This window comes from Acanthaster planci, linkage group LG09 (genome assembly GCF_054643075.1).
Source record: "Acanthaster planci isolate LZ-2023a linkage group LG09, COTS_SCS, whole genome shotgun sequence".
NCBI classification, from domain to species: Eukaryota; Metazoa; Echinodermata; class Asteroidea; order Valvatida; family Acanthasteridae; genus Acanthaster; species Acanthaster planci.
The window spans coordinates 14,271,271-14,293,661 of record NC_141785.1 but is presented as its reverse complement, the minus strand read 5'-3'; the positions used below and the strand labels follow the sequence as shown (position 1 = coordinate 14,293,661).

The 22,391-nt window shown below is 40.7% G+C and overlaps 1 protein-coding gene and 1 long non-coding RNA gene across 2 annotated transcripts; both read left to right on the top strand.

The window, feature by feature from the left end:
• The first annotated feature begins 247 nt into the window (after positions 1–247).
• Positions 248–15,222, top strand: LOC110986373 (uncharacterized). The gene is made up of 3 exons (XR_002599134.2): positions 248–703; positions 3,240–3,311; positions 3,950–15,222. It is a non-coding gene; the product is annotated as an uncharacterized LOC110986373 (long non-coding RNA).
• Positions 15,223–16,040: 818 nt separating this feature from the next.
• LOC110986356 (selenoprotein M-like) lies at positions 16,041–21,345 on the top strand. Its single transcript, XM_022248164.2, has 4 exons — positions 16,041–16,675; positions 17,573–17,643; positions 18,363–18,441; positions 19,364–21,345. Exons 1-4 carry the CDS (start codon positions 16,544–16,546, stop codon positions 19,532–19,534), a joined length of 453 nt encoding a protein of 150 aa, XP_022103856.1. The 5' UTR covers positions 16,041–16,543; the 3' UTR covers positions 19,535–21,345.
• Positions 21,346–22,391: the final 1,046 nt, after the last annotated feature.

Genomic DNA, 22,391 nt, shown 5'->3' with positions numbered 1-22,391 from the left:
AAAACACCGGCTTTATTTGATTCCTTCAGATGTGCATAGCGAATGCCTAGTTAGTTCCTATGTCATGTATCTGCACATTGTGAGTGCTTTGTGGACGGCTGCATCTGTAATTTTCATTCCTACAAATGTCAGGGTCGTCACCGTGTTATTGGCATGCCCGAATTCCCACGTTTCCAGCAACTCAGGAACACTATACATTTTACCTTTGCTGTGCAGTATCTGAGCAATGTGCATTGCCCGTTTGTTAGAATTAACTGTGCGGGCATCTTAAAATGGATAGCAAAATATAACTTAAGTTTTCTTTTTCTTTTTTTTTTCGTTGATTTGCTGTTACCGCGTCTGAAAAACTTTTTGTCCTATAGCAAATTTGTATGGTACCGCGAATCACCGACAATATTGGCTTGGCCAAAGCCGGTTACCAACCAAAGCGGCATGCAATATATTGGAGTTGACTGGTAACTTCATGTACGGGTAGTGATTAGAGCTCGTGAAATAATAAGCTCTACGGACTTTTTTATGTGGACTTCTCTCGACAAAAATTCTGGAGGCCACAGCGCGCCCCGGGACTACGACGACTTCCTTCTACGAAAGACACAGAGACGGGTATGTGTGTTTCACAGAGACTTTCTAACGATCCAAGTCATCATCACCAACATCTTCACAGAGTAGAATTCCACCAGATCCTAAACTGGAAAGCTTTCCAGTAAGTTATTACGGTTTACCGGCTGTAGAAGTAAATTTGTGCAGTCCTTTGTCAAGTATAGGCCTACAGAATTTCACCTGCATGATTTTTGCGTAACTTTCCTTGCCTCCTTACCTCGTTCAAAGCAAACCTTTGCTCGCTATTCCTTGTGTTCGGTCTTTGACAATTCGTACATCTTTCATTTTTGGAGATCCATTATTTGCTTTCTTATTACTTTGGTATTGAAGTCTTTGTTTACAGAGAAAATAGAACCCAAGGCCAGTTTTTCTTAGTCATTCAAATATCTGTTACTGTTTTTGTTCGGTATAGGTCTGGGTGATTTATGAGCTCGCGAAAAATGGAAACAAAAACAAAGGGAAACTTCTGGCGCGCAGTGCGAATTCAAACAGTGTCTTGGCCTATTCATGGGGCCTGCGGCGATTTCTGCTCTATTTAATTGATAAAAAAAACTCGATGAATTGATGGTCGCAGACGGCTTGTAAACAATTATTGATAGGCAGGCCCAAATGACACCTGGCCTGGTAGCGTGCAACAAAAGGCACAACCTTGTGGAAATTCAATGACGAAACTTGCAAAAGCTCAGAGAGAGTTGCATATCGCGCGCGCTGAAGTTTTACCGGCTGGTACCAGTGCTTGTTAAGTCTAAATGCATGCAGGTCCCCACCATATTAATAGTAATAGTCAATTAAGATCCCATATTATCACTTGGTTATTTTTTTTTTGTTTCAAACATTTTTCTTGATAAAGTTATCATCAAGAATAGTCGATTCGCACCCTTAAAAGGTCCGGAGTCTTGTTCTCCTGCAGTGAATTCAGTTGAGATAACTTGGCCAACGTGTATACCTACCGGAAATTCATTTGAGCAGTTCTGCTGTTGGTGCTCACCTGATAGTCTGTCAGTCTGTGAACTGTCTGCAAAGTACGGTGGGAGTATGAGGCGTTTTGAGTGCTGTATTTGACCATGCATGCGTTAACTCTCACATGACCTCCCACAATTGCATAAATGGGTGATACACTGTTTTCCTGTTTTGTTGTATATTGAAACAGATTCTTTATCCCTGTCCGACATTGCGGTTTTGGTGTGTTTCCCGTTGTTTTACCTTATTTGCAAGAGAAATAACGCCTTGAAAGCTTCAAAAGACATGTGCCTGTATAAGTGACCTTGTCCGACATGGTTCATGTGGTCGGGCCAGGTGCCACAGATTTCATTTCCGCTCAGTCTTTTTCAGTCATTTTCCCTCGTCATTTGTTCAACGTTTCACGCACCATTGAAGCCTAATTTTTTTGATACAAACACCCTGTGCACACAGTATTCGGGCCCCGCTTGCGGCGTAATAAACGTGTACAAGTGCCATACGCAGTCGAAGTTTGTCGAGGGTCTGTAACAAGGCCTTGTGCCGGTGATCGCGTCGGGTGTCTAGCCTCTGGCGGCCGTGTGTGACGTGGCGACCGCGGCGGTACGAGTTTCCCGCACTCGTGCGTGATACAACCTATCCAGCCACAGCCGACCAGCAGTTGGTGCATTGCTCACATGCGCATCCGATCTCGCGGTCATGGCGGCTTGAGTCCTTTTTAGGGACACTTTCTGACACCGACTGACGCGATGTTCTTGCTGATTATACAAGCTGCTGAATTTTTAACAGGCGTCGCTGTACTGACGTCGTCCATTAACGGGTTAATTATGATATCTCATAATGTTCTGCATTGTGTTAAAAGTAGACTAGATTAAATTTTGAAGTTTGAAAGACCCAGGTGTTCATGTTATAGGCTTCACTGCCTGCATGTGATATTATTGTAATTGGTGTTGTCTCGAAGGCTTGTTGTGTTTTAATCACTTATGTGTAGGCCCCCATTCGATTTTTGTTTAAACCTTTTATTGCAAGAGGCTTAGGGCCTAGATTGTCTGATTTCCGCTGAAGTTCTCGTATGATATTAACTTTAACGTATCCTGTGTTAATTAAAACAAATGTCAAAGTCTATCCAAAGAATAGCCAAAACTACAAGCTGTAAGAGATAAACTTCCTATAATTAATTTTTTTTCAATTTTGAATTCCTGTCTTTATAATGGGTACAATTATGCTAAAATCTGTGGTTCCAAGCCCAATTATCTCATGACAAAAATATTAAAATTATGTATACAGCTGATTTTATTTTATTTATTTATGTATTTTTTAGGGCTGGGTAGGGCTAATCTGAGTGTATCATTGTCCAACAGCCCCTCACTCCTCCAACGCCTTTACATGTATTCCTGAAAGAGAATTGTTCCTTGTTTTGTCTTGGTACAAAACCATCTTTTTATATTGTTGTTCACCATCTTCACACGTTTTCCCACATCTGTATAAGCACGACCTTGTAAAACGAATCGTCATTGTACACCCCACTCGATTCAAGCACCTGGTATCCAACATGTGATTGCTGGTTTATAAGGCAGCCTCTAATGTGTACATTGTCATTTGAATAGCGGTTTTAGGCTAACTAGCCCATTGTGTATACCTAGTCCTTTTTTGTGTTTTGAATCTTGGCATTATCTTCACAGGGGTGCAGCATATGGGGAGATCACGGGAGGGTGTGTCCCTTTGAGGGACAGGCAACACCATCAATGTTTTGGGTCAGTTGAAATGTGGTTTTCCCAAGTAGAAACTGAAACAAATTTGTGAATCCTTACCAAAACACTCATATAGCTTTGTTGAAACAAAATATTTTCCAGTTCGATAGAATAGCCCATGATACAGTTTTTAACAAGTGTATTTCAAATTCTATTTAACTTTTTCTCGTAAATTTTTGAGCAAGTTTTCCAATAGTTTTCCCCTGGGTCATTTTTGGCCACTACGGTATTCGTTCAAGAACTTCATGCATTGGCTGTGATGAGAACGTCAGAAGACCAAATGCATATCTGTTTTGGTTTTGTTTTGTTTGTTTTATTTTGTTTTTTCATCATAACTATTCAGGAGATATGCAGTGCATGCTTTGGCTACTCTGACGTTGTTCACAAGCTTTGAAGGAAGTTGTTCAGAGGTTTATATTATGTTTCAAGCCCAGTGATTATATGTCAGCTTAGTTTGTAAAATACATGTTTACATATTTTTCATAAGAATACTTTGGGAAAGATTTTGGCCATGAACGGAAGATTGTCGGGTTCGTTTGTAATTTTTTTAAGGTGCCCCTCATCTGTAGCTCCGAAACCTGCTAAATCGCCGTGAATACAAAGTATTAGTGACTGAGTGCCGTTATTCATTTTACCATCAGAAAAAGAGGAAAGCATTAAGACAGGAGACTGAAGAAGTCCACAGCATGAATTATGAGGGTCACGCTGGTGTCTCAGCCCGGCGTTGTGCCGACGTGAGGCACGCTGAGGGTTCCTCAAAGACGAAGAGCCCGCGGGGTCGTCTATCCCACGTTGTGTTTTGTGCTGCATCTAATCGAACGAAAGTCCCACCGATCTGTCGTAGGGAAGCCGATTGGCGAAACTTTCATTCTAAAAGACGGAACAGTTCGGTCGCTGATTTCCTGAGATGCGGGGTCATGCTGTACGTCCCGTGTCCGAGAAGCTATGGGCCGCATCTTACTTTAAACAAGAGGGTGCTCTCCAAAAGTTGTCAAATTCCTTAACCGTAACGGGCCTACCGATTATGCCCATACCAATAGCTTAAGGTGTACTTTCAATGTTATTCCAAACCTTCATCCTTAATCCCAGCTGAATAATACACGAGTCGATCTGAGTCATGATGTAAACGTAACAGGCAGTAGTGTAAGATATATGTAGAACATGCATTTAAGAGCTTATTGCACAACGCAATATTCCTTTGCAGTCGCGGCGATTATGTGAAACAAGGTGCATTACATCCTTCTCAGTAGCTCCTTAAGCAAAAAAGGCCACTGGTTGCCTATATCGACTAAAGGACAATTTCCAGGCGCCCATTGCATAGAGCTCCAACATGCCGTCACGCAGCAGTTTTAGGATTGGGGGGGGAAGAAAAAAAAAGGACTTGGGCTTCTGTGTTTGAACATTTTCTTGAGAACAGAGCCGAATTGCCCCCCCCCCAATCACAACAGTGAAATTTAATTATTGACGGTTTTTCAAAATGAACATTTCGCAGACGTGGTATCAGGACAGCTTTTAGGAATGACTAAGTGTGATTGGGAACAGTACAGCCACGACTTCCCCTTACTCCTGCACGAAACCCCTTTGAATTTTTACCCCTGATTTGTTGGCCACTTACAATCACTGGTATTTGTTTGAATATGTTATCTATGATTCTTACGGTGTTTCTTGTTTTGAGTGATATCCCACAGCGCTCGAGGGAGTAGTTTCAGATGAAAGATAATTCAGGAATTACTTAGATGTATGATCTGATCGTAAAATGTCATTGGGGTAATGTGAAATACAAACCTATCTTCCATAATTGCATTGTTCATAACATTTAGAACAACTGCAAGTTTGAGAGTTTGTTATAAAAGTAAAGGTCCAACTTTATACAATAAGCATTATGAGCCTGCTTTGTCTACTGTAATTTAAAATTTTCTGTATTCTTAATAATGCATTTTTATAGACCAAAATTCATGTAATAGATCTTCTGTTTTTGGACGAGGTTTATTCTGTCAATCTGCTTGAAAATGAAAGTCACCCAAAGAACCTCTGTGGGCATTTATTGGATTCAAAGCCACAGTAAAATCATTCGTTGGGCCAAAACATCCGTTGTAAGCACTGTGTAACACGCCCAGAGTCATGTCAACCCTTTCGTGCAATCTTCTCTGTGTGCTTGTCTAAACGCATGCGGTTTTTTTCCAATTGTGGATGAGTCACATCGAACTCACAAGGTCGGGCAAGGCCAACTGGCCTGGCGCCACGTTCTCTCGACCGCCCAATAACCCTCAGCCCGCCCATTCAAACCTAAACTCGCTGGCCGCGAATTAACTAATTTCTCTCCCTTTCAAGTAACCCCCTGAAGATGAAGACTGCAATTTTCCTTTGTTGCCCGCGGTCTCAATAAGGGTTAGGGCAACAACGACAGGGGAAAACATCCTTGGGGCATTTTGAGGCACAGAGAATAATTTCTGTCTTGCCTTTTTTCTTCTCACTTGGTTACGGAATCGATGACATAATGGCGACCGCTAACAACGTGTCTGACGCAAGCTCTACGAAGTTCAAGGTGATGTGTCAGTGTGACCCGCGAGTGGTTCTTGGCAGGTAGAATCTCGCTGGCCTTCGGCCTGTCTACTTTAGAAAACGCGGTCGGCAGACGACCTTCCATCCGGTTGTCTTTTGTCCGCTGCATGTTGTTTCGAGCCTCACATAACGGCATAAATTTAATGCCAAACTCAAAAACAAACCAGCAAAGAATATATCGATTGGGAAGCAAGTTTCTGTTTCAAAAGCTTCAGCAAATCAATTATCATCATTAGTAACGGCGGGCCTTTCTTTTTCTATTTAAATGTGAGTCACTTACATTGTCAGCTCGGCTCTTAGCAGCTGCCTACTTTAATTTCCAGCTAACGGTTTTATTGACTTCAATTCACGACCATGTTTAACTGCTCTATCTTGCATCTTTACATGCCCTTGAATGTTTAACACAGTATGTCCTTAATGCTCTACCGGTACCTCCGCATGGTTGATGGCTTTTATCGTCCTGTGGGTCGCTATTAGCTTAATAACCCTCCCTACAAGCATTCTACACAAATTAATGGTTTTGTGACAAGATTCGACAGGTCAAGTCATATAGGTTCCAGGGGACTCAACCGAAGCCTACTCCCCGTTTTTGCAAATTCCCTTATTCCACGAGCATTTCAACTTGCACGTCTTTCATCATGATGGTTAGAGTTTCTCTCCACTCTGTAAAATATCGCTGTAGTGTGCAGTATTGGATTGTGCATGTATTTCACAGCAATAATTGACTGTAATCCAGTTTGTTACGCAGTAGCATCAGTAGCATTACCGTAATTGGGATCAACAGTAACGTGGCAAGGTAAAACCCAGCCGATCACAGATTACTCTATAAATTTATGGTATGGTGATTTGACGATTCTTAGTGTTAGGTGTTACAGTATCTATTCAAATGAATTTCAAGTCCAGTAATCGCATGAATGTAGCATAAAACAGTGACTAACCGTTTTTTGGAAGTTTTTTTAAACTTTAGGGTCTCATAAAACACGCTCACGTGGATAAAGCGTTTCAGTCAAACCTGTCAAGGTTAGTTAGTGTGGTTTCGTAAAATTATGAGAAAGCCTACAAGGTTAATAATTTAATTCAAATCAAACAAAGTTCAATAGGTAAGTTCATAGGTCCTCGTTTTGGGAACAACATCCTTGTTTTCTAATACGGAATAAAATCAGTGTAACTCAGTCAAATTTATGAACTGGACCCCTTAAGGAAATTATGCGATATACAAACACCGTTCAGGGTAAAATAGAAAATCAAATACTGGTTCTATTTTGATTGGCAACCATATTATACATAACCACATGACAGAAACCGGCTCAGAAGATTTATTTTTAAAAACGAAAAAATAAAGTTAAATATAAAATCATTTTATTCACGACTCAGCCCCGGTCGGTGCAAAAGCTGTTCCACTATAATTCTAACCTCTATTTCAACCCGTTTCTTTGAACTGCTCGCCCGCGTGGATCTTTGCCCCCGCCTCCACGCGAATTATTTCTTTACCCAGCATTCCTTAAAGTCTCGTGAACTTGACCCGAGGTCAAGTTCCAGTCGATTTCATAATTACATTAAGTCCTTTAATTTCCCCGCCATGTTGCCGTGGCAACACAGCCTTCCTATCAGACTTGGATATGGTTAGGTCTGATATAGTAGTGAAACAAATTATGTTGTGCTTGTCACACAGGAAGCAGTAACCGATCGCTAGAACCCTGACAAAAGTGAGGCAGAAAGGCTGTCATCACAATGAAGATGCACTGGGAGATTTTTCCGCCTTGGTAATTAATATACATTCCGTTATTTCCCCCAAATTTAAAAAAAATACATATGCGTGTCTGATTTCAGAACTAAATTGAAAAAAGAATGAAGACATTGAGTAAAGGTGACGGCAAAAAAACAAAGTGTCAGGATGAGTTGAAGCAATGGGAGATGTCGATAAATTTTAAGTATATCGTCTTGATGAGTCAATCACTATTTCTCGAAGCTAAAGTGATATTCACACAACCATATAGCAATTCATTTGGACGAGCATGCCAAATGGCGTCTTTGAGTATCGCCGAGGTCAGAAGGTGTGATTACCATATTCAAGATAAATGATTTTCATGAATGAAATCTGCATATTTTCTTTCAATGCTTTGAAATACCACATGATTCGTATGAAGTGTAGCCTGATCATGTGAAAATTTGTGATTTTTTTCCTCGATTGTTAATGACAAGTCTTGTAAAACGTTATAATAGCGGGCACAGCAAAACACAAATAAATGACGCGTAATTAAAAATGCACATTTACAACTGATACCATAATTCGCGATGCACCTGTTTGACCCTGTGTTTTTATGGGTCTTTATAGAAAAACAAGATAATTGGTGAATACAGCATCTATAAAACACTCCAAGGTATTCTGTCTCATGCTAACTATGAAGCATGTACATTTACGTGTACACTGAAACACATGTCATTTTGTGCAAAATGCGTCGACAAAACTATCTTTAAGCCGAAATTTCTGACGATCTTGTTTTCAGTCTGATAATATTGGCGAGGTGGATTTTATTTTCAATGACTTTCTGGAAGTTAACATAAAAAAATTGTTTTAGGGCTCTGGGTCTCACGATGAAGAATAAATGTAAAATACCCTTTTCATTGATAATTCAAATTTTATGTTTTGATGTCTAATAGAGTAGGCCAAATTCTGTTTGAAAAACAGGTTGAATTGGTAAAATCAATTTAAATAAGGTGTTTTTACGTTATGATGTGTGCTGGTACATATGATTACTTTGACGCACGTCATGTGAAGTACAATTTCGAGTATAATTCTGGAACATCAACACCACCCCTACCGACTACTGCAAACAGTTATTAGAAACCAAAGGTGTTGTTGACGATATCGACCTACATTAATTATCTAATCACCTTTGTATTTTATTCATTTCTGCTGAAAAATTTGTGCAAATCGATAATGCAATGTATTTCATGTTATAATTCTGGCATGTTTAGACAGAGAAACAAAGACGATGCTGCACGGGTCACTTTGACTGAACGGGGTATTGTGCATTGGTACAAATGTCCAATTTAACACTGTAAAGTCCGGTAGTTATATATACAGTAATTAAAAATGAAATATGGTGGATGGGTTAAATGCATGGTGGTTTCTATTTAAAATGTGCCATGACTACTTGTGGAAAACTCATAATAAACTGTTGTCGATATGAAGCATGAAATATGATATCATTACATTCTACTTTATGATATATGTCATATGCATCATGAAACCTGTCGTACCATTTCAACCTGTAATGTTTGAAAACATTTCACGACAATAATTTCGTTCGGTCAGTTGAGACGAATGTGCTGATTTTTTTTTTCGATGAAGTAACTTCATGAATTTGAAGCCCATGAGCTGAATCATGTGTTAAATGAATACCATCTTTAATTTTTAGAAATGTAATTTTCCTTTTATCTTATGTGCTTGAAAAGCAAGTGTATGAACTTGAGCAGTTGCACACGATCATAGTGCTTGCCAAGATCTAGGGAATTACTTCCCAATTTTCCGTTTAAGGCAGTTGTTTGGCAGTTGTTTTAATTTTATTCATACTCTGCACTGTAGATACCGCCCCATGTTTTTCAGGATAAAAGTTGGAGTGTATACCTTTGATATCGATAAACGAATGAAAATAATCACAAAAGTAGAGCTTAAGCCATTAGCTAACAGAAAGTAAAACCTCAAACGAAAAGTTATAATTATTTTTATGAAGCGTTTACGTTTCGCTGATGTTCTACCAAAGAAAATGCATCACATCATGGATTAGCACTTGTCTGATTTTTGGCATAAATGATTCCTAGCCATTTCTTAGCGTATCAATTCCAGCAATCTTGTACCTTCAACATTTTTATCCGTTATTGTTATTGTTACATCTCAGGTGTACTTTGTAACTTTTGGTTTTCATCCCGTCCTATGTCCGCTGGAATGGTGTTATACTTATACATGTACATGTACTAAATGTCTTTCTCCCTCAATTGTCAATGTTTTCCATAGCTCTCCATTCATCCTGTTGTCACGGCACCTTGATTTGTCTTTCTGCAATTTCGTACTTTCATTCATCTGGCTCTTTTAAAATTTCAATTCCCTTAATTAAGCAATTTGATGCATTATTTTTAAGAAAAATGTCTTAACTCCGTTTTCCCCCTCTTTCAGAACGAGCGTGTTTGTTGTTGCTCTCGTAACTTTCCTATCCGTCTTTGTAAGATGTGCCTGTTGTTCTTTCACATTTGAATTAAATTATAATAATCCTTTTTATTGAAAAAATCGTGTTATTTAAGCATGTTGACTCTTCTGGCAAAGGACCTGGAGCGAGGAGAGTTCCTCCCAAACTTGCCGAATAGAGATGATGTTCGGTAATTTTGATTCTTGTAAATCCAGCTTTTTCCCCATGCATATTTGTATCCATGGGCGTTTTCAAAAGATGACAGATAAATGTTCGGCTTGAGCATCAACAGTTTTCCTTCGGAAATGATATCTCATTTGCAAGGTGCTCAAATTATATTCTTAACAATACTTTACAATTTATACACTCAGATTTTATGGAGACTGTCAAAAGTTCTGATTGATTCATGTTAAACTAATGTGAGGATATATCAATGGCTTTCTTCAGAGTTGGATCAATAGGTTCGTTTCTCTCCTTGGCGATTAAATTGTCCCCCCCCCATAAATTGTCCTCAGAGTCAAACAAGTAATATTTTTTCTTTTGTGTGACTTATTGATAAAAATGGATAACAAATCGCTTCCTTCATCACTGGAACGGTGAATCATGGAGTATTTCTGTCCGTTAGTAACCGTTCTCGAGGATGCTCAAATGTACATTTCCACCCACGACATGATGATTCAGCAATTTAAAAGGGCAATCGGCAGACCATTCTTAATATTACGAGAGAGTTTTAAATGTATAACTTCCGATATGCATGGTTTATAGTATCTTCCATGTCAACATTGCTGAACGGCTGACGTTCTAAATAGAGACCTTCTTATTCCTTGATGGGCAGATATTAGCAAATTTGGCTGATCATAATAATGCTTGTTACATCGATAGAGTTGTATAGTTTTGCTTGTGTAATGTGAATACATTTTGGATCCAGTGGATATCATTTTCATCAAGTTTGACCTGCCCTATTCCGTATTAAAATACAGTACCGTTCTCGGAGCATAGGCTGAAAAATTAAAATGCCCCAGATTTATACATCCATCTAAAACAACACATTACGTGTATTCAGTACTACATATTTAAAATGAGAAATTCCAGGTTACACAGGAAAGAGAAGAGTCATACATACATATTGTTCTTCAACGATAGCGCCAGACATGCGACTCGCCCACGCTGCGATCACCACCGAGCCTTCGCTGATGAACAGTGGGGAAAGCCATCGCCAGCTACCGGTTCTTCAGATCCTCGCGCTCCGCTCCCGTGACTTGACGAATTTGATGGATTTTTGTGCGAATTCCGTCATTTTTATATCATCAGATGTCCTCACTGCGCCTCCAGGTGTTCAGATTCGGTAGGAACTGTGTTCAGGAATTCGGACGCGAGGCTTGGAAAGTGAAAATCGAAGTCCGTTGTTCACCATCTGTGGCCCACATTGTTTAAGCGACAGGAGCCGTCAGCCTAAAACCAGACGTGCAGTCACAGCACCGTGTGAGGGGCACCATGTGGCCGGTGTGCCCGGCCACGACTATGCAGGTATATTCCCGCCTTACTCTCACATGCCGATGCTGTGTGTATGAGGTCCGCCGTCGGGGTGTGTTGTTGCTTTTTTTTTTTTTTTACACTCTATGCTGGTTGGACGAAATCGCAGCCGTTTTATAAAATCGAGCGACTCAGAAGTGACGATTTTCACAGCATGTGATGGTCTGCGCTTGTTCCAACTGTTCCCACGGCCGTTACAAGGTCCTCTCTTCTTTTTTGTTCCCTGTTGTTGTGTAGCAGTGGAGCAAACCCTTTTGTCTAAGTCTCCATGAAGTACGAGGATGTGCATCTAAGGACAGTCTCTTTACTGCCACTTCAGACGGTGCCACAGGGCCACGTTCCAGATGCGCACTCCGTTTTCGTAAGATAATCCAGTCTTGTTTTACTACGCATCGAAGATAGCATGGCAGACGAACACAAATAGTGAACAAGACATGCAGACAGCAACAACCGACATTGGCTGCCATTTTCATTTTATTATTACATGGGTTGTGGAATACAGAACAAAAATGAAAGGGACCGTGCAACCAAAAAAAATCAAGCGGTGACAAGACGCTGTGAGGCGTGCAGTGATAGGCCGGGCGACGCTGGGGCTGGCGAGGCGCTGGGGTCGCCAGCGCGTGTTCGCTACTGCTCGGCCGACCACACTTCCGTCTAGCCCGTTCAATCACACAGCAGGAATCGTTCCAACCGGCATAAAAGAAAAAAATTGTATTGTATTCTTACATTTATAATCAGCAGATTGCTGGCTCATTCTGCCATTTCATTTTTCACGAGGTCCCTTCGTTTGGCCCGCCAGATCCCCCGTAACAGACCGGCTGACACGGGCCTTTCTCTCAAGACCTCTTGCTGTGATGTCTATTATTCAAGCGATGCGGTCCATGACACTTCAGACATACTTGCCTGTAACAGTACAATATTTCCTAAGACAGACAATAGGCGACCGCCGAATGAGTGTTTCACCGTCCAATCACGGGCTCAGCTCAGACTCTTCCTGGTCCTCTCATTGTCAACGCGGGAAATTTGTGAATTAAAAATATACGCACCGAGATTGCAAGATACTCATTAGCATGTTGTGTCCATGTGTTACGCAGTGGAACACTGCTGGGGTGGTGCATGTGTTTCGTGCACATGACAATAACCGCTCGAAAACTTGCAGTTGGTGAATGAGCCTGCATAAACTAGAAACAGATTATGAACAAGATCACTTGTTGCGTTTAACGGACATTCTGACCATCACGCACAATTTCCACTGGCTCTTCATGATAAAGACTTTTTATGATAAAATATTTTTAAAGGTGTTTACAAATCATGATCAGAAGCATCTTGTGCTTCGAGATTTTCGTGAAGCCTAACTGGTCTCGGGTGCTATAAGCACAGGTGTGAAAGGAAAGGTTCAATCAAACTGTCAGTCAGCTCATACCTTCGCCTTGTCCCTAGAATGTTGCAAACTTACACCAGAGAATAGCGTGTGAATAAAGTTTGTTTTTCTTTTATTTCTGTGAGTTTTATGCAAGAGCTTGGTCTATAAGTGATTTAATTATCAACTGGCCACCAGCACTGCCACCCTCATTAAATCAACACCATACTGACCAACATCACCACCATTACAATGTATGAGCACAATCCTCAAACAATTCAGAGTGGGGGCTTATCAACATCATCTGACCCTCATCGGACCATCAATACTAATTTTAAACATAACATCATCTTCGTTTGCCTAACCACTATTAGCACCATCCTTACTACAGTTGACAGTATCATCTCCATTCTGACCCTGTACCATCATCACAACCATTCGTTCACCGCCATCACCCTTTCTCATCATCATCTTATCAACGTCCCCGTTCACCTTCCACCACTCTCACCACAGTCATCATTTCCAGTCATAATTATTGTCGTAACATGCAGCGAGATCGTCAAGATGAGAGCCTCACCACGCCCACTCATCTTCAGAAGAAACAAGTGCAAAGTACAACCATCTTTTCTGACGACGCACCACATCTGTGTCAACATCCATCCCTGCTCAGTTTCTCAGCTACACATGCTCTGCATGCACACCCTGTACCACCCCTAAAAGACATGGCCGTTCGGTGGATGCACCAGCAACCCCCCAGATATCCCCCTCAAGAACAAACCTGGCGTCATTGAGAATTAGCGTTCTAATCTTGTATCAGTCGAATCATACGGACAACTTGCATCCGCCTCGTTCCTCTTATTGTGCTCCCACGAGAGCAACAATGGGGAGTTCACGGTAAGGCTGGCACGCCTTTAGACACCAGTCTGCTGGCCTGACCCAATGGAAATTAGAACTGTGTGAAGATAAAGGGAGGGTTTGTTTTGTCCAGAGGTCTGAACGAGAGCAGTTCAAGGATAGGTTGGGGGTGTAGCCTCATCGACCTGATGGGTGTTTTTCAGAGCGACAGATGCGGAGTATAATTTCAGCGCATCAGATCATGGGCTGGGGTCTGCTACAAAAGATTGAAGTAATATTGTAAACGCATACGGTACTATGTGGCACGCGATCGCAACCTGCGGCCACTATGGAACTAGTGATGATGTTTTCGTGCTAGTTTTCTGTTACTTAATGTTAAGTTCGTTTGATGGACACAATGGTAATTTTCATTTCCCCCCTGTTTGGTTTTGTTTCTGAAGGAACGGCCTCAGTAATAAAGAAATATACGGTGACTATTAGTGGATTTTTTCTTTAACAATATAAAAAAACGCTTGGAATTAATTGTACAACCACTTACACCATTTTTCGGCAGCGCCGAATGATAGCCTTCATTCATAATAATGAAACGGGAAAGGGGGCACCTTGACATGTTAAAATGGCAAACTGCATCCATCTCCTGACCCCTCCCAAATAAATCTGCATGCGCAAACTTTGTGTGCAAAACAAGAACTAGATCTTGGTAATACTCGGAAACGTCCGTGCCACTCCACGTAGTCCGAGTTCCGAAATCCCGGACTAGGCCTTGCCACAAATGGGACGGCACCTTGCTTACCTGCTCACAAGGTGCATACTTTAAAAGATGACCAGTACACAAAATAATGAATGTTTGTGAGTGCAATGGTAATAATAATTTCATTCGGTGACAGATGAAATTTTCGATTCCACTCAGCTTCGCCTCGTGATATCCAACACTTCATCAGTCACCGTTTGAAACTGTTCTCACCATTGCACTTATAAACATTCATTATTTGTTTTATGAAGTATATACCTGCATAATCCTCCTCTGTTAGACAAACAGATAGGTCCCGCTCGCGTACTAGTGTCAGTAATTTTGCTAAAAAGATTCGTCTTCGAAGTGTCACCCACTTGTACCGTGCAATCTTAGACTGGTTTCCGTCCCCACATTATCTTCTTTCTGACTGGGAACAAGACGTGACTTGGGGTGGGAACCTGTCAAGTGAATGAAGTTATATTAAATTGGCACCGTTGAATAGAACTGTTAATAATTCAGTGACTTGTGATCAACGATCCACCAATCAGATGATGGGGATTAATGCAGGTAGTTAAATACAATCAAGTGCTACTCACTTTTCCTTTTTCGAGATTAAAAGTTCAAAATTGGACCCATTATTAACGGATCATTAGAGACTGCAAATCTTGGATTTTGTCTGTATCTGTACTACAGTTGCGCAGGCTCTTCTCAGAGGAGGGGATCGAGGAACAAGAGTCCTCTACCCCTTCCCGGATTCGTAACTGTCGCACTAAGGGCACGTAATAACGTGTATAGCGTTAATATGCATCACAGTTTCTTCGTTCAAGTTACAAAAACTTCTTTGTGATTAAAACACGTTAAGATGGGATGCCCGTACTCGTAAACCAATGTTCCCGGACCCGAAACATCTCAATGGTCGTAAATTTTAGGCCATTTTTTAGATGATGATCTCGTGTTAGATACTCAAAGAACAAGTACAAAAGGATGCATTTTGAACCTCACCAACTCGTGCCAACTACTCGTACTTTTCTTTCCAACCTCGATCATGAAGAGGAGGCATTTTCGTTGCCAGCTAAATCACTCTTAGAAATTGCCTTCTGACCTTAGAATTATGATTGAATTCTAAGGATGCACGATTCTCTTTAGAGTAATATATGCAGAACAATAGTGGAAGGATCCAGGGTTACTCAATTTAACTATAACCTCAGAAAAAAAAATCCTTAAATTTCAGAACAAAGAGGTCGCCCTCCATGTTAAACTCATTTTGCTGTGAGAACTAACGTACACGATGTAACCAATGAAATGGTGCCACGGCATGTGCGTGTCGTATGCAGAATTATTGTAAAATAGGCCGTGTCCGAAACGGGCTTCCAGAGCTACGGCTAGGTCTGTTGTCTACGCATCTCCACGCATTTCCAATCGAGCGAAGACCTAGACCTAGCTCTAGACAAGAGATTCGGATGCAGCCTTAAGACAGTATCAGAAAGGAATATTTTATCTAAGGCTACGTATGTTAACTGTGGAGTACTATAGGGGCCTACTCAAAATAAGAAGTCGTAGACGCAAAACTGTCGATTTGAACAATGGCTGTAAACAAAAAGGCGTGCCTGTAGAGGTCGCTATTCAGTTAACACCAGCCAAACTTCCGAACGGCCTTTATCATATTTTTTCATAAGTTCTAAGTCTAGTTGCACATGTTGGTGGCGGGTGCTGATGCTGGTCATACCTGGCCAGGATAAAAGTTGCTAGGCCTGTAGTTAAATTAACATAGAGGCCTATGTTCACTTGAGCAGTTGGTTAATCCAATCCTAGCAGGCCACCGTGGTTGTTAGTGTCTAGTCTCCTGGCCGTGAATCAGCAGGCACTTGAATTTCGTGCCAATTTCAGCCTGGTCACTAGCTGACTAGTGTCCGCGACGGCAGCACTCCCGCCGACGCGTCGAACTCTTTTAAATCTTAAATAAGTCAAACGTTACACAGGAGTGTCGGGAGTTCTCGCTGGCATCATGGCGTTGAGTTGGAGGGACGTCTTGGTTGTTTTGAGCCTGTTTGCTGCCGTGGTTGCTGCAGAAGATGAAGGTGCTGCTGGTGACAGTGCACGCTCCGAGGAACGGCTTGTCTACTCGGGCAGACTTGAGGTACTATGTACTCAGAATTTTCAAGTCAGGCAAAGGACTAGGCCTACATGGCCTAAGCGAAACACTGAGTGTCTTAAGTTGGAATTCGGTTGAACATGTACATGTAGAAAGAGGCCTGTAGGGGAGGAAGGAGGCACCATGTCCATAGGATTAGGAGGGTGTAGGCCTAGGCCCTAGCATTTGTATTTTATGAACCCTAGAGCTAGGCTTTCTGCAATTATCATTATGCCTTTCAAAAGTTTCAGCTAATTTGAGTGTGTTTGTCTTACAGATTTTTATGCCCAACATTTGTTATGACTTTTTCTTAATAGTTTAGGTTTCAACAGGGCAATTCATGCATGTCGGGCCTACCGTACCTTTGTAATAAGACCAAGAAGTACTTGTGCAGTTGTAAGATCATCCATGTCGACATTAAGGCAGCTTGACCAATTGTAACGTGGGTCCCATTGTGCTTATTTCTTCTCTCACCATCAGATGAAAATCACATTGTATCAGTTGACTGGAACTGCATCTTCAATGGATCTTACATTTTCTTAGTGGCTTTAGAGGATTTTGCAAGGGAAATAAAGTCCATGCACTGGGTCTAGTCATAACTCTTCTGAACACAAATACCTGTTGGTCTGCCAAACATCTTTCCAGCTCTGAAAGCAAAACTGACAGTGTACATGTACATGTATTTAAACTTGTAGGGATAACATGTCCGTGTATCATGTGCGTAGTATTGAACCTCCTTGAATTGTTGCCACCATTTGAAAACAAATGGGTTTCGTGTTAAGATTTGTCAGTCTGATGAAACATTGCCGCATGTTGGATAGAGAGACTCAGTTGCACCACTCTCTCTTGTCAAAATTACTCATTCTTTTTTTTACTCACTGTTTTTATATCATGTCTTTCCAGAGTTGCAGTGGATGACAGCTGAACAGGCTTCCTGAAGTCAAGGCATTTGTAACCCATGATCTGCCCCTCTAGTATCCTTTCATGTTGTACCATTATAGTTTCCTGGTTATATTGACCTCTTGCCAGTCTTTTATGAAAGAACAGACAGAATGTTTTGTCAATCCCAGCTGGGATGGAAATGTCTTCGTTGGAAGTGTGGCAGAGGCGTATCCAGTGGCATATTACATTTTCTGCCTTGCAAGGCCTTGAGACAAAAATCTGTTCTGTTTGAGTTTTGTGAAGCAGCCTTAAGGGGTAGACAAAGCAGCAAAAATTGACTGTAGGCCACAGTTGAGGTACTTGCTGAGCAAACGATCAGAAGTGACTTTTTGCTCCGCAGATAGCCGCAGTTGAATGTGTCCAATTTGAAGATTTGGCACAGCAGGCATGTCCATGAAGCAGGAGATCCAAAGATAGGCTGTAAAAAAAAACTTTTAAGGGGGGGTGCAAATTTTCCCATAGACCTGTCCCCCACTTGTGCTCCCTGCTTTCCTTTAGACTAATACGACTAGACACCATGACTGAAGTGGCATGGCACTTATGTACACACGCATTCTTCAGCTTATCACGCACATGCGTTGGCCAATCACAACATCATGTTGGTTGAAGAGGCATTTAGCACATGTGCACCTCCTGTCCTCTAGCATTGTGCCACAGCAGTAATGGTGTCAATATGTGTACTTCTGGTTGTTGAATTAGAGTATACATGTAGCTGCAGTAAATTTTCTTGACTATGCACCCCTTCCTCCAGCCATAATGTACCCTTCAAGCACATTGGCGGGGCAGATCCTGATTTACTTCTGCTGGACCAGGAAGGCAACGTAATTAAGGTTGGTACATTATTTTCTTGACTTCAAGCTGTGTGAACTTGTTGAGAAACATTGTCATTTCAATGTGTACATTATGACCAGAGTTGTAATGATTCGATTCACAACTCACTGATTCGAGTCACAATTTTTGGCAACTCAACTTGAGTCCTGACAGGTAAATGACTCAAGTCACTGCGAGCAAATGACTCAATTCAACTCAAGTCCCTCCTCGGAAGACCCAACTCAAATGAAAGTTGATAAGGCTCGAGTCCCAAATTAAAGGCAAACTATTATGCAAAAAAAAAAATTTACAATGACTTAGAATGCCACTTCCTAATGTTCATGTCATTCGGTAATATCTTCAAGAGCAAGCTGTGGTGCAAGCATGTCTATTGAAATCGAGGGGTGAATTTAAAAATGCCAAAAAAATGACTCTGTCTCTTTTTTTATTTATCATATTGTGTTCAAACATTGGTGACTTGAAATGATTCAAGCTAAATACTTTACTCGACTCAACTTTTTGTCTGATGACTTGACTCGAGTCACTACATTACAATGACTGGACTGCAGTCACTACATTACAGTGATTCAAGTCACAAAAATTAATGAATCTTACAAGTCCGATTAAGACAGGTTTTGTCAGTGGAATTAAAACCTTGAATGCTTTTGCTTTGACTTTGTTGTAAAGTGTGCACGCAGGTGTGTGGCACTTGCCGTAATCACACTTTTGCTTACGTGTAATTAACATCAATTTTCAACTTAATGCACGGTGATTTCTGTATGTTTTTTCCTGTCAGGTTACCACTGAGTATGTTTAAATAGAATTTTGTTGCACACCTCAAAAGCTATGTCCACATTGTGGCATATGTTTCTGAACAGCAAAAAGGTAGTTCTTCATTTCACACTTAATTAAACATCTTAAGTAATTTCTTTGTGATTACAGCGTATTGGTCTGAAAACCATGAAGCGGCCCGAAATCAACACCTTGTTTGACAACTTGGGCTTCTACAAGAAGAAATCCAAAGATGATGCGGTCCCTGAAGAGTTCTTACAAGGACCCTACCTCCCCAAAGAAACAAAGGAGGAGCAAGAACAAACAAAGGAAGAACTCTAAGGTGCATTTCGGATGGGTTTTCTTTAAGTATATCATTTTGTTGCATTTTCCGTACTTAACATCTCATTTTCAATTTCAATAGGTCAGATATTTTGTGAATTTTGCTTAACTAACAGAGTCAGATTTTGACATTGTAAGACTTTTAATACAAAAACACACCCCGAGTGCAATTTGCTATGGGAAACCTTTATTGGTCTGAAAAAGTCAAATTTTTTCAGAAGCAGTAAAACAGTAGACTTATTCATTAAGCCCAGTCCTCCATGCACAGTGCCACATGCCTCGCTCATACTGCAAATTTCACATTGCAAACTCGGCATTGGTTTTTTTTATACATGTAGATCAGTCCATGCTTGGAAGTCCTTAGGCTCTACAGTTGGTTTTGCACTTATGGCTGTGATTGTTCAAACATAAGTAGAGTTCTCTTTTTCCATTTCTGTTGAAGAGTTTTACATGTACCTCTGATGTTGGTGGCAGATCACACAAGTTAAAAGTCTCTGTGTAGAGCTCTGTGTTTCCATTGGTTGTTTTTTTGCAATGCTACCATGTCTGTCCAGAATTATATACCACAGTCCAGTGGGAATGTTCAAAGAATGTCCTTAGTTTTGCATCCAAATAATGTATTCAGGGTCGACCGGGAGTTTGTGCCATCCAGTTGCCACATTTGGCAATGGAGAAATTTGGGGCATATATTGGGGAAATTTTAGTCAAGATGCATAATCACCAAATTCCTCAGCCTGGTAGCTGAGTCTATTACTCACACCATGCAAAATCCAGCAAGGTTATATTTGATCCATGTTAAATCCTGACGATTGGGATTTTAAGCTTGAAAATACAGTGGCAAATGTCGGCAGTGTGTCGCATTAATTTAACCATGCGTGGTGTATAAACTTTCTGCTGAGGTGGAGGTGGAAGATTTGTACAAGGGAAATATGGTAAGTTGCTATAAACAAAAGGCAAGGTAGAAAAGGCCCAATGGGGACACAGCTTGAAATGAGCAGCTGCTTCGAATATCTACACAACTTATTCTCTAGAAATCAGCATCTCTTCGCATTGTCGCAGGTTGAGAGAAATTAACGAATAAAATAGAGAACTTGAATTTAAAGAAAAACCTGTCATAGTTTTAGGTATTTTTTAATTGGAAAAAAATCACATATTTATCTGTAACATTAGTTTTTATTTTTCTCAGTAACATCATGGATCATTTGGGGATAAACAGTGTGTGCTTGAGAAGGGGCCATGTCAGCATGACCATACACTGACTCAGACACACCGAACATGGTTGAGCTTCAATTGGATGTTGGTCCCTTTTGTCCCAAAGACCTTGCTACAAAATGTTCACATAGCCAATTGCGCACTACCGTCTGGCAGGGAATTGATGTGAAATTGGACCTGCCATGAATCTCTTGTTTTGATGTACTGGTACTTAGGTGTACCTGTTTGACCAGCAGGTTGATTATTTAAATCATGATGAAATTAATACTATAAGGCAATATATTTTGAACAGTTTTGCTCTTTTGTGCACTGTATACTGGAAATTTTTGTACTCCATTTGTTGGTGTTTATGGGTTTTATGTTTACATGTTTTTTTGGAAGCAAAATTTGTCCAGATCGTTTTTGCACATGTGGTCTTTGGATTTGCTCTGGATTCAGCGTATGACGCCAGCCACCTAAACTGACCCCCAGGGGGTGGTTGACTGACAAATTGGTCTGAAACGTTGCAAATGTGGAGGCAACATCAAAAGCAGATTGGACTGACTTTAGTGGCAATATAGCAGTCATGTTTGAAATAAAAAAGGCCTATCTATAACAAGTGTTTTTGTATGCTTGAGCATTATTATTTATTGATTTCTGTGTACTTGTATTTGGAATGCCAGTCAGTGTTCCATGTCAACATGACCCATGTAGCTGCAGTGGGACTGTCGTACATGTATATTATGGAAGCAAGCATGTTTTTTTTCTTGCATGATTGTTCTGATGTGAAGAGGGAAGACTGGGAGTGAGAGAGTGTGAATATTTTACTTGATTTGTAATTCTCTAAATGCACCAGTGGTCCATGGTAAGCCTGACTTTCCTCCTCGGTGGGGTTGTGCCATTTATTCAAACAATCACTCAATTATCAAACAATTAAATATTTATTGTCTTAATTGAATAATCAGTGGTGGAAATCTGTGAACTTGAAAAGGAAAAAAGGTCAAGTAATTGGTTACAAAAGTGTATTCTAAAGGCTTACTTTTAGGTGTTACAAATGCCTATGCCTAACAGTAAAGCCAAAAATTACTTTTCCTTTCCCTTGGAAGTTTTGCATTTTTCTGTCGGTAAAATACAATTTTATTTTGTTTCTGCCTTTATATGAATGTGATAAACCAAATGTATATTCGATTGAATGGTAGGTTGAATATTCAAATGTTTAGTAATTTGAATTGACTCAGCCTCATCACTCAGCTATATAAACACCTGGAGTGCCTTTTAAAACTGGATATTGCTGCCTGTTGTTTGGATTCCATAGACTGCAAAAAGGTGTGTTACATCTGGAAAGGTTGCCTTCTAGATGACACTAGCTCACAATGGTTGGGGTCAAAAATAAATTGTCACTTGTGTGATTTGATTTACATGTAGGAAATCCTTGGATGAAAACTTGGTCTGAAAAATTGGACAAAACGTTAGGCCTAATGGAGGCAGAATGATTTTCAAAGTGTTGGAGAGTGTTTTGAGACCATCAGCCATCAATTGACCAATCCATAAGCCCTACCGTATTGTGTTCTGGCCACTAGTGGTGGGAAAGGCACGTCCCCAGTTGAAAAAGTGGAGAGCTCTGATCCCCATGATTCTGCCACCAGTGGACAGGCCAAAGGTCTAG